Below are 17,179 nucleotides of genomic sequence, written 5' to 3'. Positions count from 1 at the left end.
CACTTAATATGTAATTAAAAAAAATTCATAATTAGAGAGAAAATAAATTCTTTAAAAATTTTTTAATTTTTTGGGGATATTAATAATTACACTTTTTTTAATATAAAAAATATGTATCAATAATTTTACTAACTATTGCAACATGACATTAACATTGAAGTTATACATTAAATGAATATAAGAACTCATTGTATGGAACTATTTGAACTGACTTCCAGCTTGATTTTTAAAAAAATCTATATTACTTCATATATTTGACTGCCAGCTGCTGGTTAAAAAAAGATTCTACATTACTATGCGTATTTGTCAATCATATGCAGCTGCTTATTTATTACACCAGAAAACAATTTTTTTTTGTCTAATTAAAGAACTTCATTGGCAACTTATCCAGCCAAAGCACATCAACTTGCTGAAAAGATGGTAATAACTTAATGGAAAATCCAGGCTGCAGAAGGATGATTAAAAATTTCCCACTTAAACAACACAAGTAAAACCTTTGTTATAACCTTTACAAGGGTTTATAAATTGTCAAGAAAAAGAGTAACACTCTTTGATTTAGACATCTCCAAAGCTTCTTTAGTTTCTATCAAAACCTTCCTGGTGTTAATGTGGTTCCAAGTTGCAAAAGCTTGTCATCAAAATTTCCTTGTAATCTCAGAATATTAATAATTTTTTTGAGTTGTAACACAAACAAGCATGCACTGTTTCCTGGAAATCAACACATTATTACTTGTGGCTCCTGGTGGCCCTGTGTCTTTCCATTTATAAACACATAATCACACCAACCTCCTCACAGTTAATCTGAGAGATGATAATGACTGGAATCTAACTTTGGAAAAGTTCACATATTAATATTACAACAATAATTAATAATAAAGCAACAGTGGCATGAATTACCACCAAATATTTATTAGAACAAACTAGTCGTAAACTACATCACATAGTCATAGTTTTGGGTATTGTTTTAAACAGAAAGAAATACAGATTCAGCTTTAAAAAGTTAAAACCTGCATACCTTGATTATGACAACAGTGTAAAATGAAATTGGGATCCTAGAATAACAGTAAACTACCCTGGTAGGCGACTATCTTATTTCATTACCCAGTCCTTGATTTCATTTTATCCTACATCAGTTCTGTAGGTGCAGGTTTGATGAATGTGATAGATTATCCATGCTGAGATCTGAAGATCCAGCACCTCTCTGATATTTGGTGGCTTGCCTACAGACCAACTCAGGGAATCTGTTTTCTGACAGTAACTGTGCATTAAGCATAATGATGAGTGATCATCAGGTAAAGTGAGATTTTTTCTGAAATACAAAATCTAAATCTAACCACTAACATTAAAGCCTAATCATTCAGGCTTATCTGTTAGGCACCTCGGCTACTAGTCTGATCTTTATACAATCCTTATATAGAAAACCAACTTGAGAGACACAGAGTTGGCATTTATTTGAACCTCAATAAAATGTCTACCTTCCTGGCTATCATGTGCCAGCACTGTTTACACTTCATCAAGGAGAGTTGCCAACACAATTCCTAATGATGCATACCCCAAGACAGAAAAAATTAAGAATATTAAAGAGAAGAAACATCAATAAACCTAAAATAGCCTAAAAATCGAACTGTCTCTGACTAAGAGTTTATCATCTTGGTCGCTATGAAATTCAATACTAATACTAGTTTAATAACAACAATTATTAATAATAAAAAGTATATATTTAACCATAATTACAAGCAAATTATATATTACTATTTATAAACTGAACAAACAGTTGAGCAATTTTATCAGAAGATGAATTTGCAGGAGGAGGGTTCAGTTTTGTATACTGTAAAAATTGACGTCGCATTCTAGCAAGTTGTGCTGGTGTTTGATGGGACTGAAAGTGGTCTAATGTAATGTCACTAAAACCAGATAATTTTACTCCATCACCTTCAAAACCAAGTTTCCTTGCTGCAAAAACACTCTGAAACAAAAAATTAAAAAAAATATGTAACTTATTACTTCATACTTCAGTCTTTCTTTCTAATTACAAACCTTACTTACATACACATGTGAATGCATTTGAAAATATTTCTAGGCTGACAGCAGGGTTAGGTAAGGAAATTATTGTAATGCTGTTGGTAAAATTGAATATTTTTTTAGTAAAACAGAACACCAAACTATTATTTTACGAGATATTTGCTATTTAGCTAAATAGAAATGTAAAATGAGTTTTACACTAATTTTAGAAAATAAATCAACAAAAGAAGTATTAGTAGGCATACAATAAAAAAAAAAAAATACCTTGAAACACTGAAAGAAATAAACTGGTATTTGAGTGTGTCATTTCACAAAAGAAAATTACTGGTCAAACTTTTTCAACAATAATTTAAATAAAGTTAATCAATATTACAACTTATTTTATTCCTTTTGGAGAAATTAAATATATTATACTCACAAATCAAATATACTCAAGGTGATAAAACAGCATGTACAAGAGGGCAGTAACACTATTAATTTTTTGATGAATGCATAATTTCAGAAGCAATATGGCCTCCTGGTCTCTTGCAATCATATCACCTCTGATTTTGTTTCTCCAAGAAGTTTTGAAAAATATTGTATAATTCCCATTACAATGAAGAACTAAAAATTAATGTAAAAAATTAAATTAAAAAAATTTCTGGAGCTTCATTATGAAAGTTATTCATAATTATAAATAAAATAGTGAAAGGTTGTGTACAGCTAGGTATTGGACATTTTCATCAATTATTACAGAACTGTAATCAAAGAATTAAAAACAATCTTTAAAAAATTACACATATGTACAGGATAAGACAGGGGAACCTGATGATTTTTAAAGCAAAATAAGTTGGCAACTCTGATGTGTAGGCAGGGAACGAAATTGCTGTGACCTTGCATACCAGATGCCATTTCAGTAACAATGGAACAATGAACTGCTGTAAACCATGAACAAAACCCTAATTGTTTAATCCCCTAATTGCAATTAGACCCAAATCTCATCATCTGAATCCTAGATCCTTCCACCTCCTATTCCTGGTTTTTGTCTAATCCCTTAATTGGTTTCTTTTTGTTCATAATAGAAACATATTTTTAAAATAGTAATTCGGTTGTGATTACACAGCAACTGTTCTGTCGATATTTCAATACTCCACTTCAGGGTGCTGTTTCTAGCTGGAATATGATAAAGTTGTGGATAATAAATTTCCAAATGGCTACTTTTGCAACATAAAACAAGTCCTGTGCTCTCTGTGAGAATTCCTCCAATCACTGACAAAGTAATTGATTGTACACTAACATGATGACTGTACCCATTTAGTCTGTACATTAACATACACTATGTTTTGAAACTACTCTCAAATTTCTATAAAAATATTAATTTTATTATAAAATAAAATCCAGCATACTACAAGAAAGCAGCATTAGATAAATATGAAAACTAACAAATCGTTTATTTAACATTTTGCACTTCCGAACTATAGGTGAGAATAACTTAGAAGCAACAGAATAGTGATGGAAGGTGTACTAGATACACAACCCCGTTTTTTAAAGAAAAGCTTGGTTCATGAGAAGTAATTTTACAACTAGAATAATTTTAAGACATAGACTGAAGAAAAGTGAAGAAATCTACAAGGATTCATAGCACTTGGAAAAGCAAATTGATAATATAGAATAGAATAAGTTGTTAAAAATTTAAGAAAAGTAGGATTGAAATAAGGAAAACAGAAGAGTTATTTTTATACAGTTAATATAAGAATCAGATAAGAATCTATAAGTGGCAGACATGAGAACCAATCTCTAATCAGAAAAGGACACAATCCAGACAGTTCTATTACTTTTCAACTTGTGTACAGAAGATGAAGTGCAGACATGTCTCTTATGTCTGAGAATAAAATGAAATTCTACAGAATTTGTTAATGATTTTATTTTAAATGATACTAGGAATAAAACAGAAACAATGGTTGGATTTAATGCTGGGGGAGAAATCAAATTATAAAGAAAGAGTAAAACAAAGGTTAATAATATGGTAGAAAGAGGTAAAAATATATGTAATTTGTTAAATGAAATTCTGAAATTAAGAAGCATGAATAAGAGGATTTTAATGAATGGATGTGATCTAAGATTTCAATGTTTGAAGAAGTGAACCAGGAGCAAGCAGTAACTCAAATTAAGATAATGAAGCATTGTAATAAATGGAAGAAAACAGTGACTGAAGTACTCCAATCCCTTCAATTGGTAATATAGTGGGAGAATTAAAAAAGACTTCAAACTAGTTTAGCAGATTAATTTATGTATAAATGAAGGTAGGAATAATTCATAAAATGTCTATCACAGAGAATAAATCCTGTCTTGTAGTATAAAATGAAACATGGTAGCCCTACTAGATTCTACTGGAAACTATGCTTAATTCAAGCTGAATTTCGGCTTGATTTTTCTAACTTCAGACTTCAGAACTGCTAAAAGATGTTATACTGATAATGGTAAAAAATATTTAAAAAATTTAACTCACCGAAATTAAATCTTTTGTTACTTTATCAAGATCGTAAACAAAAGTAGTACTAGAAGCAGGCAACTGAAAAAAAAAAAAAAAAATCAAAATTGTCAAGGAACACTTAGCATAATTTCCTCATTATAACACATTACACAGCAACCTCACTCAACATATTAACAAAAACAATGTGACTAAACTCAAATCTGATCCTATACTGAAATAGTTAACTAAAATAAAACATATAATTGACAGCGGAAACATACGAAATCTCAAATAATCTTATCACTTACACTAAAAACACAATTCATGATCTAAAAGCAATACTTACCTTAGAATCCATCATTACCTGCACTCCTAAACACAAATTAGTGACAAATATTATACTGATAAAGGTAACAAATATCAACTAAAAATTACAGAAAATTACCAACATTTAAGGAAAGTTACATCTTTTATGATTTTACAATCAACACCACAAAAAATATACATCATACAACCAACAAATCACACACTGACAAATACATCTACAATATAAATTACACTGCAATGACTACATGAATGCTACATTTGCAGTCTAGACATACTCATCAACACATACAAAAAACATGTAGAAACACCACAAACAACAAAAAATCTGACACACTATTGTCAATGATTGTGGAACATATAACCCCAGGATCCACAATAATGTCTGAGAAGTGAGTGGCTTACAATGGTGTATGTAAACAAAAGTTACGTCATAGTGCATTCAATCATTCTCAAAATTTCATTGATTCTCTACCAGGAGCAAATACACAAACAGTCGAAAGAATGTGGGGATTAGCGAAGAACAAAATGAAGTGTCAATGTGGTACAACTAAGAAGTTTACATGACGGCAACTTCTGTGAATTCATGTGGTGGTAATAGATCCACGAAGATGATAAAGATTAATTTCAAGCAATACTGGAAGACATTGCTGCTTTTTGGCCACTGTAATAAGTTATAGTTTTATTTAGTTTCACTGTAATATTTTGTTAGTTTTCAACAGGCAACTATATAAGGTAACATAAATATAGTTTGCATTTTCCTTCCATACTTCCAGTAATTTTATTTAATCTAATCAAACCAGTCTGCAATACATCATATATCACATTAAAATGTTGGTGTAAGTTTAATAAATCAAAATTACAAGCTACATTGGTGGTGGGGGGGGGGCAATAATAGAAATGAGAAGGTTGGGGGGGAAGATATCAGAAAAGAACGCATAAGATTAGTCCTAAAAAAATTTCATGGCAGAAGAAGAATAATCTACATACAATTTAAAGGGACTCGCAAGAATTTGTTTAATATGTTTAAATGTATTTACATTTATCATACAAATAAATAAACTTTTGTAACAATTAATTATGGATTTAAAAAACAGAAAAAGTTAGAACTGTTTAACATATAATGAAAATAATGCAAGAGTATAAGTTTTCCTATACAATTTTAAATTAGACTAGCCAGTCAGGGCTCATTTTGCTCACCTGACCATCTAGCCAGAAAACTCTGGACCCTCGACACATTTGTATCCTCATGTTTGTGAGAATATTAAGTATTTTACTGAAATATTTTAAGAAAATAAATATTAGTATTTTGCTGCGATGAACTTATTGTAATGACGTTTTAGCTATCTATCCATCTAGCTGCTCAGCCTGGCTTCACAGCCACGCATCGTTTGCTCTGCACTTTGAGACGTAAAAGGAGATTCAGTTTTTGAAAACTGATTTATTTATCGTAATCATGTAAAAATACATAATTTTAACTTTATTTATAAAAGCCACTAAAATTTTTACAAAATAATTATAAATGTTTTCAACACAACCCATGACGTACAGCCAAATGTGCATTTTTTTATAGTCTTGATGTTTTTCAAGACACAATTCATTTTTCATGTCTCGCATTAACTGCGAATTACGAAAAATTATTGTAATTAAAAGATTTTTACTATTTGTTGTTCCGGTACTTTGATTATTCATTTTGATTTCTTATTTCTATTTCATAATTTTAACGTTAGCCCTTGCACTGCTAGAAAATACGCTGTTTGAATTTTTAAAATTGGTTGTACTGTTCTAGAGATTTAACTGAATTTCAGAATAAGAACATGACTGGATAACTGGACAATTGGATAATCAAGAGTATAAAAAAAAAACCATAAAAACCACCCTTGCAATAAATAAAGACATTTTGCCGAATTAGATTTTTGTTGTATACTCATGGATCCTTAATCTTGCATTTCAAGGAAATCAACTCCTTTTTTATATGTATATATATGTTACTAGTTTCTTAAAAACGTTAAACCATATTATTTTGTAAAATGTAAATTTACAAATAACAAAAAATACAGATTTTAATGTCACAATTTACAATTATTTTGGTACACTATATTTTTTTTTTGTCTTCAGTCATTTGACTGGTTTGATGCAGCTCTCCAAGATTCCCTATCTAGTGCTAGTCGTTTCATTTCAGTATACCCTCTACATCCTACATCCCCCACAATTTGTTTTACATACTCCAAACGTGGCCTGCCTACACAATTTTTCCCTTCTATCTGTCCTTCCAATATTAAAGCGACTATTCCAGGATGCCTTAATATGTGGCCTATAAGTCTGTCTCTTCTTTTAACTATATTTTTCCAAATGCTACTTTCTTCATCTATTTGCCGCAATACCTCTTCATTTGTCACTTTATCCACCCATCTGATTTTTAACATTCTCCTATAGCACCACATTTCAAAAGCTTCTAATCTTTTCTTCTCAGATACTCCGATTGTCCAAGTTTCACTTCCATATAAAGCGACACTCCAAACATACACCTTCAAAAATCTTTTCCTGACATTTAAATTCATTTTTGATGTAAACAAATTATATTTCTTACTGAAGGCTCGTTTAGCTTGTGCTATTCGGCATTTTATATCGCTCCTGCTTCGTCCATCTTTAGTAATTTTACATCCCAAATAACAAAATTCTTCTACCTCCATAATCTTTTCTCCTCCTATTTTCACATTCAGTGGTCCATCTTTGTTATTTCTACTACATTTCATTACTTTTGTTTTGTTCTTGTTTATTTTCATGCGATAGTTTTTGCGTAGGACTTCATCTATGCCGTTCATTGTTTCTTCTAAATCCTTTTTACTCTCGGCTAGAATCACTATATCATCAGCAAATCGTAGCATCTTTATCTTTTCACCTTGTACTGTTACTCCGAATCTAAATTGTTCTTTAACATCATTAACTGCTAGTTCCATGTAAAGATTAAAAAGTAACGGCGATAGGGAACATCCTTGTCGGACTCCCTTTCTTATTAGGGCTTCTTTCTTATGTTCTTCAATTGTTATTGTTGCTGTTTGGTTCCTGTACATGTTAGCAATTGTTCTTCTATCTCTGTATTTGAACCCTAATTTTTTTAAAATGCTGATCATTTTATTCCAGTCTACGTTATCGAAATTCTTTTCTAGGTCTATAAACGCCAAGTATGTTGGTTTGTTTTTCTTTAATCTTCCTTCTACTATTAATCTGAGGCCTAAAATTGCTTCCCTTGTCCCTATACTTTTCCTGAAACCAAATTGGTCTTCTCCTAACACTTCTTCCACTCTCCTCTCAATTCTTCTGTATAAAATTCTAGTTAAGATTTTTGATGCATGACTAGTTAAACTAATTGTTCTGTATTCTTCACATTTATCTGCTCCTGCTTTCTTTGGTATCATAACTATAACACTTTTTTTGAAGTCTGATGGAAATTCCCCATTTTCATAAATATTACACACCAGTTTGTATAATCTATCAATCGCTTCCTCACCTGCACTGCGCAGTAATTCTACAGGTATTCCGTCTATTCCAGGAGCCTTTCTGCCATTTAAATCTTTTAATGCTCTCTTAAATTCAGATCTCAGTATTGTTTCTCCCATTTCATCCTCCTCAACTTCCTCTTCTTCCTCTATAACACCATTTTCTAATTCATTTCCTCTGTATAACTCTTCAATATATTCCACCCATCTATCGACTTTACCTTTGGTATTATATATTGGTGTACCATCTTTGTTTAACACATTATTAGATTTTAATTTATGTACCCCAAAATTTTCCTTAACTTTCCTGTATGCTCCGTCTATTTTACCAATGTTCATTTCTCTTTCCACTTCTGAACACTTTTCTTTAATCCACTCTTCTTTCGCCAGTTTGCACTTCCTGTTTATAGCATTTCTTAATTGCCGATAGTTCCTTTTACTTTCTTCATCACTAGCATTCTTATATTTTCTACGTTCATCCATCAGCTGCAATATATCGTCTGAAACCCAAGGTTTTCTACCAGTTCTCTTTATTCCGCCTAAGTTTGCTTCTGCTGATTTAAGAATTTCCTTTTTAACATTCTCCCATTCTTCTTCTACATTTTCTACCTTATCTTTTTTACTCAGACCTCTTGCAATGTCCTCCTCAAAAATCTTCTTTACCTCCTCTTCCTCAAGCTTCTCTAAATTCTCTAAATTTTACACTATATTGAGTACATGAATTGCCATGTCATTATGTCATAGATATGTGAAAATATTAGAACTTGAACACATAGTTACACTTTTCTTTTTGGAAAAAAGCAAAGTAAAATAAAATAAAATGAGTTTTGACAGGTCCATAAACTTCAAAAGACTTCAAATCAGCTGCAAAAATTAGATTAAAAATATTAAACATATATATTGTTTACATTGTTATATTACTCATATAACAAGGGGCAGCTGAAATATGTAATGCACACTGGAACACAACAGGAAAACAAAATGACATATAAAGCAACAGGTGCTGCCAACTTGTAATTTAATTCCTTTACTTCTAACATTTCAAAACTCACTGACCGATTTTTGACCCCCTGCCATTTTCTGTCAGTTACCACCATTCATTATTAAGGAGTTATATTAAGGAGTCTGCTATGTCAATGAATAAAAACAATGTACATAACTGAATTTTTAAGCAGAGAAAATTAATTCTAGTGATATTCATTGTCATCTATAAGCTCTTTCAGTGGTGAAAAATGCACAGCATGAAATACCAGCATTGTGGATTGGCACAATCAAAACAAAACCCTCTGCAAAAAAATTCTCTTGACAATATTCTGGAATTCTAAACACATGTACGTGACTGACTACCAGGAAGCTGGGTTAATTAAAAATTCTGTGATACAGAAGTTAAAACATCTTAGGAGATGTATGTGTCATGATCGACAATCCACAGAGCCGATATTTCTGCAACACAATAATGCTCAACCAACTTATTGTGGGCAACTGCTGAGGCTTTTTTGAAGTTGAAATTTGAACCTGTTCCAAACCCTTCATACTCATCAGATTTGGCATCCTGCAACTTTCATTTCTTTTTGCACTAAAGAGAGATATTAAGGGTATTTACTTCACCACTGATAATGAACGGAAGGATACAGTGAGATCGAGGGGCAAAGACGGACCTCATTGCCAGCAGTCTTCATTGGTATAACAAATCTGGTTCTCACTATTGGGAAAAATGTGTACATATAATTGGCAAATACGTGGAAAAATTAATGTAAGTTTTTATAAAAGATGAAATGTTCTTTTATATTTATTCCATTTGACTAGGTTCCATTTTCATTTGCAAGTTATGAAACAATATATTTCAGCTGCCCTTCTGTATCATGGAATTTTAATAGTAAAATTGGGCCCTGAATCAAAAAAGCTGTAAGATATCTAGAGTCTTCAAGAATATCATACAAATCAATCAAAAGTTAAGGTCAGGAAGAAATCTCTAGAACAAATGGGCAGATATCTTTAGATATATACATGGAATGAATAAAATAATTCACAAAATTTTAAAAAAGGTTCTTTTCCATATAATTTAATAGTGCAAGCAATTGTAGAACTGTGACAATGAAGAAAAAATTACAGAACAAAGTAGAATCCTGAAAGGCATTCACTTTAAACTGAAGTGACTAAGATAAAACTAAGTAACTAAAATAAAAATAAAAGGGACACCTTCACACATAATACAGATTAATAACACTATATAATCAAAATTATAAACCACAATTTTGATATTTACAGGAATGAAACTACTACTAAATACAATAATTGCCAAAGAATGAAAACAATTACACTTGATAATAAATCACTATTCTGTCTAAAATAACTTAATAAAAAATAAAATTCAAAAGAAATTACAAACACTTACACTTTGAGTTGACATATTTGGAGGCGGGGGTTTTCTTTCATATAATAATGTACTGATTTTTTCAACAGGACAGACATCAGTTGGCAATAACGTGACTAATGGGAAATCCCATCGGTTTTGACTGTTAGGTGTTTCATATCTCATCACCAATGCATCAAATATTTCTTTTGAATAACAGTCTTCTTCACTTCTTGTTTCATTCCATGACCACGCTTCATTTTCATTAATACAACATTCTACTGTCACTTGAGTTGTTTGTATTCCTTTGGTAGCACAATATAATTCATATCTGTAACCTGAAAATGTATTGGTCTTTGTAACAGAGATAAAATAACAAATAAAGATAAAACATCAATAATTTACTACAAATCTAGCCAGTAAAATTTTTCTTTTCATATAACTGGGAAACCCCCAAACCAAATTATAGCCAGTTTAAAAATGAAACCAAACAGCACTAGCAACAAAAAAAAACTGGGTTAAAATATTTGAAAAAATAATAAACTCTATATTATTATTTCGGCTTAATAAAAACTCGATTAAACCAGCCAAGAAAAACAGGTATAAAACATGTTATGTATATTTGTTCTTATTCTACAAAAAGAAGGTATTATTTTTGCCTAATTTGTTAAAAATTAAATCTTTATATACTTATATATAGAGAATTGGAAAAGTATGAAATATATTTTTTACATTAGCTTCCAACTGTTATAGGAAGATGTTTGAGATGCTGCAATAAAGCTCTTTGCTATAGCTATACTTAGGTATGCTAAAAATGCACTACAAACATAGAATGTTCTGCAAATTAACAAAATGCATCATTATTTATTCTTTTTAAAATTGTAAATATACCACATTATTTTTTTTATTCAAATAGGATAACAATAATGTTTTTGAATATAATAATTATTTTTATTTTTATTTTAATTATAAACTGTCTTATTAGGAGTTTTTTAATTAATGATGTAATTGAATCATTTTGTCTCATCAAACAAACTTATATAATTATAGTCAGTCAGAAAATTTTATAAACTCTAAATTTGAAAAAAAAATTGTTAATTGGGTACAAGCTTATATAACCATTAAAAGAATATAAATAAAATAATCAATTTAACAAACATTAAGAAAATATTTAAAAATTCACTACAAACGTATAATTGAGTGAATTTCAAAATAGAGTTTTACGGAAATAAAGCTTAATTGTCTCTAATAACAATATCAAACACAACTTACTGGGCAGTTTACAGTCAAATAAAATGTGGGGTAGAAGATGACAACCAGTCTGGTTTCAGAAAAAAAGCAGGAGTACAAGGGAGGGAGGTCATTCTGTCCTTCTGATTAATTTCAGAAAGCATGCTTAAAAAGAGAATAAACCAATCAGATTTTACTTGAAGATCTAGAGAAAGTATTTGGTGATGCAGAATGTAAAAAAGATTTCACGAAAATTTGGACTTGCCGCATTTACTCACATAATTCACACACTTTTTTGACCATTCTTTACCGAAAAGTAGGTGCATGGTTTATGAGAGGAAATAATTTTATATACATTAATAATGAAACTAAAATGTGACAATCAGTGAGAAAATGATATTTATTTGACTGAATATTTTATTTTTGAATAAAAAAAAATATTGTTTAAAACTTTAATGCTTGAATTATGTGAATAAATGTGGAAAATATAGGAAAGAATTATCTATAGTTGGTATAAGATTCATTTGGGCTAAAGAGCAGAAAATGAAGAAAAGCTAGCACTGATTTAGAAAGAGTGAGAATCAAGGTTGTCTCCCTATGTTGTTTTTCAATTTGCATACCGAATTAGCAATATGGGGAGTAAAGGAAAAATTTGAGAGAGAAGTAACTACTCTTGGAGGAAAAATAAAGATGTTCACACATGGTGATGCCATTCTGGCAGAGACAAAAAATAAATTAAAAAAATATTGAATGTTATGAATCTATTAAGAGGGAAATTTGCTCTGAAAATTAATAAGACTAAAACACAGATAAGAAATTATGCAAGTAAGGATGATATTGAGGAATTAAATATTAATATAGGGGAACAGAAGAGGCAGAATTTGTTATCTAGGAAGTAAAATTCTGCACGATGGTTGAAGTAATAGAAATGTAAGAACCAGACTGACGCAAGCAAATAGAACTTTCTTGGAATAAAAATGTCTACTATTAACAAGTAAAATGCTAAGAATTAAAAAGAAATTATTGAAATTATTTTTATAGATAATGTTTTGATAGTAAACACAGACAATAGAAAAAGCATGAAGAAGAATACAGCTTTGAAATGTAGGGATACGGGAGGATGTTGAAAATTAGATAGGTCGTTAAAAATATGAAATGAAGTCTTAAGACAACCAGAAGAGGAGAGAAATTTGTGCTACAATCTTATAAAAAATTAACTAGGTTGGTGAACCATGAATTGAGGCATCTAGATTTAGCTAATAAAATAATATAGGGATGCAGAGATAAAACCGGATGAGATACAGAGAAGAAATTAATGGAGAATTTCATCAGATCAGTTAGTTGACCGATGATATACAAAAAAAGAAATTACTAGAGAAGATCCAGTCCAGAGGCTATTTCTCAAAGCACAAAAAAATACGAGCATGTTGTAATAACTAATTCCTCTCCAAGCAGTAAACAATCACACAAAACAACATACCCCTATGTTTTTACTTTCAGTAAATGTGATAATCATAACAGTAGTTAAAAAATCTGATAGGTAATTAGCCTAATATAATGTAGGGCATGGAGAGGGAGATGGACTTTGCATTAAAAAACCTTGCATTATAGAACCTTGAAGATGGCAGGGATGGGGTGGCACTGAAAGAGAGGGGGAGTGAAAGAGAAAAGGAGAGACATGGCTATTTCATTGATTAATTGAATTAGTTTTACTTAAAAATTTATTTATGACAATATTTTTCTTAAATTAAATTTTTTTTAATTTTATCTTAAACACATCAGTGAGGAGACCCTTTAGATAGATCAGTAATTCATTAAAAATGGCAAACACAAGCATAAGCAAATGGAAAACATACAAAAAAGGATGAAATGCATACAGGCTCTGCTTTTCCGGTTAACATTTAAATCTCAAATAGACCAAATATAACCTAGCTGCCTTACTACCTCTAATCATCTAAACATACCTCTAATTGTCATTATACCAAAGACAGACACATAAAACATGAAAGGTATCATATAATATGCCACACCATGGATTCTTTTGTTTAATAATGCACCGGCACATCAATCCTTGCTTGTCAAATAATATCAGACACAACACAATGTAATAACTCTGGAACATCTACCATACATACTCTTCCGACTCATCACCAGCTGATTTTTAACTTTGTTTCTTCACTTAAAAAACTCTAAAGGAAAAAGATACAAAAATTCCGAAGTTCTGATGGTTAATGCAATAAAACAATTGAGAATAATATCTCAAAATAGTTCCAGAAAATTTTCCAACAACTTCATAGATATTGACAAAAGTGTACAGCTGGTAAAGTAAATGTATTGTAAAACATTTTCATATAAGCAGTTTTTGAAAAATAAACCAATTCTGGAAAATTTTTTAACTATACATCTTTAATTTTTTTAAAAATAAATAAATGCAGCGCACAAGGCACACTGTAATATTAAACAAAATGACATTTATTTTTATACTAAAATATACAAGTTTAAATGAATAAACATAATTGATTTACATTTATAAGAATAAATAAAATAACTAAAATATAAGGTCTAGTAATAATATATTAATACACATTCAAACTAAAAAGATACATCTAATCTATTAAAGTTTTAAAAGTAATATTAATTTACTGCAAACCTTTAATATAATTTCCAGCATCAAGAATCACAGTGCTTCCTGAGCCAAGCAACCTTGATAAAAAAAATAAAAATGGGCAAGATTAATAAATAATTAAGTGGTAAACAATGTAAGCTTTTAAAATTAATACAAAATAAGTGATGTTTCAAACACTAAAAAAATTTTAAGTTTTTGATATTCAGTTGTTTTTTATTTATTTATTCCTTCTACAGTACATACAGAGACGGATTATAAACCAATTATGGCTCTAGTTTGCCTTTGTTTTAATAACAACAAATAAATACTACACAGATTGAAAACATGTTAAGTCTGACTGGGATTCAAACCTAAAACCTTTTAAATAAAAGACAAAAGATGCTACAACTCCACCATGGAGGTCAGCAGTACTGCTCTGGTAAGAGCAATTTCAGTGTTCTACACCAGTGAATGTCAATACCAGTTCAAAACATGTCAGTTCATCATCTCACAGTTGACATTAAATTTTTTTTATTAATTTTGGTAATAAACTTTACAAATAAAAAGGTATCACAAAACATAGATCTCTAGTTCTGATGTAAAAAAACATTATAGCACGACAAACAAGCTGGCAGGCAAATAAACATTTTTAATATAAAGTTAACCATCTCTATAGAAGATGTAAAATGGAACCTATAAACATGTAAAAAATCTCAATGCACAGAAAAAAAAATGTTTCATTCTATCAAAAAGAGGTAAATTCTTAAATTTAAAAGTAAGGTAATTCTGAACAATTACCCAATCAACTTCAATCTTGTTTGTACTTTAATATACCTTAACAGATATATTTAGGATCAGAAAAACACAGAATCTAATTTTTGGAAAATAGGTTAAGACAGCAGGTGACCTGGAAAAGCCCAAAATCAGCGTCGCGTTATCAGTACTGTAGTCAATTAGCAATCAGTTTTGTGAATTATGGCATTCTGTTCAAATGCTAATCTGTTCAAGAGTCAGATGTTGAAGATGACTGATGATGCTCTTTGTAAGGTGATTATTCGTCATACACATGATTACTACAGAGAGAGATTACTCTCTCTCTGTCTATATTTTGTTTAAACATAAATTAAACTAAGTTTTCTATGAGATGGCATTAAGTACTGTCATATGTTGATAATTTATACCAGACCTCTCCACAAAATAACTAACCACAACCCTAACTTCTCTCCACAGAATGGATCAGCATCTGAACATGTTTTAATAACTCACAAAACTGATAGCTAATTGACTAGAGTACTGATAACGCAGTGCGGGCTTTGCATGGCTCATCCGTGTCCAAAGCTGCTTTCCAACATTTAGATCGTGTTTTTTCTGATCCTAAGCATATCTATTACAGTATATTAAAGTATGAAAAAAATTCAAGTTGATCAAGTAATTACCAAAAATATGATAATCTGAAAATTTGCCACTATGAAACACAAAACTAAAAGAGAAAATTTATTTATTAATTAATGCAACTGAATTCATCTTAACTCTCTCATTGGAGACTAAATAGTAGTACTAAGAAAGGCAACTTGTAAAGTGATATAAACATACAAAAAACATACACAGTTTACATAAAAGACTATAATAGCTAATTTATATTGTTTAACTACATAATAGTTTTCAACTCTTTCAACATTTTTCTTATAGACAGTTTTAAAAATCTTAAAGATAATTTAATATGTTTACTTACTTATTTTAAAAAATAAATAAATAAATACAATAAATTACGGATTCAAAACTCAAAGATACCAAAAATAAGATAATCTTAACATTTTCCACATCAAACACAAAACTAAAAATTCCTGCTCAACCTACATGTTAACATATTGGAACTCAAATTCACCATGTATTATAAAATTCATATCATCTAATTTACCTTAACGCCTCGGATTTAAGTATTCCTCGAATTTCTTTTTCTTTCTGGGAATCTGAAAAATATAACCATAGATAATACGATACGACTACATTATTATTTATTAAGAATTTTATCATTATTAATTTTATTAATTAAAGATCTACGTTAAACACTGATTGAAATAAAATAACAGTTAAAAATTACTTACTGGAATATATAATGTTCTTATGAACCCCAGAAGATTTTATTACTTCATTTTCGGAAACGATATGTACTTCTGTTTCATTGTCTTTTTTTAAACCCAAACGGAGCTCTTCTGCTCTTTTCGATTTTCCACTGCAAGGAATACCAGTTATTATAATAAATGGCATATTTAAAATAAGTAAATATAACCTTAAAATAATCTCGAGGAGAGACAAAAAATTATACCAAAAACTAGAATGGGATGAGTCGTGAACGAGTCGAATGAAAAAATCGAGAATCGGTTTGCAGGAGATACCGATGTTTTTTTACGATTCTTAACAATGAATTGGATATGCGACAAGAAACCAAATCTTTCTCGATTTCGATTCGATTCATAGCAATCTTTCTAATGCTTAGCTTGTGGTGGGGGATCCTCCTACCATACCAAATTCTAGCCTGCGTTTGTTTTCTTTACACCCACACGTGACGCATAACTTATATCACCATCACTTTATTCTTTTTTCCTGTTTAGCCTCCGGGAAAAACTGTCAGGTGTTACTTCAGAGGATAAATGAGTCAGTGTCAATGTAAGTGAAGTGTAGTCTTGTACAGT

At 30.2% G+C, this 17,179-nt stretch overlaps 1 protein-coding gene across 2 annotated transcripts; it reads right to left on the bottom strand.

Annotated features, from left to right (window-relative positions):
* Positions 1-1,696: 1,696 nt before the first annotated feature.
* Positions 1,697-16,963, bottom strand: LOC142326617 (protein KTI12 homolog). 2 transcript variants are annotated; one of them, XR_012756807.1, is made up of 7 exons: positions 16,592-16,963; positions 16,405-16,456; positions 14,532-14,584; positions 10,694-10,989; positions 4,511-4,573; positions 2,441-2,625; positions 1,829-1,966 (listed from the first exon to the last, which is right to left on the bottom strand). XR_012756807.1 is itself a non-coding variant. In XM_075369209.1 (6 exons), exons 1-6 carry the CDS (start codon positions 16,752-16,754, stop codon positions 1,742-1,744), a joined length of 852 nt encoding a protein of 283 aa, XP_075225324.1. In that variant the 5' UTR covers positions 16,755-16,960; the 3' UTR covers positions 1,697-1,741. The 2 variants fall into 2 exon arrangements, 1 of the variants encoding a protein (XP_075225324.1); XM_075369209.1 differs by lacking the exon at positions 2,441-2,625 and having other exon boundaries at positions 1,697-1,966; positions 16,592-16,960.
* Between the last annotated feature and the right edge of the window lie 216 nt (positions 16,964-17,179).

This window comes from Lycorma delicatula, chromosome 6, assembly GCF_047948215.1.
Source record: "Lycorma delicatula isolate Av1 chromosome 6, ASM4794821v1, whole genome shotgun sequence".
NCBI classification, from domain to species: Eukaryota; Metazoa; Arthropoda; class Insecta; order Hemiptera; family Fulgoridae; genus Lycorma; species Lycorma delicatula.
Note: the sequence above shows the minus strand (reverse complement) of the source record. Positions and strands in the feature narration are given on the sequence as shown.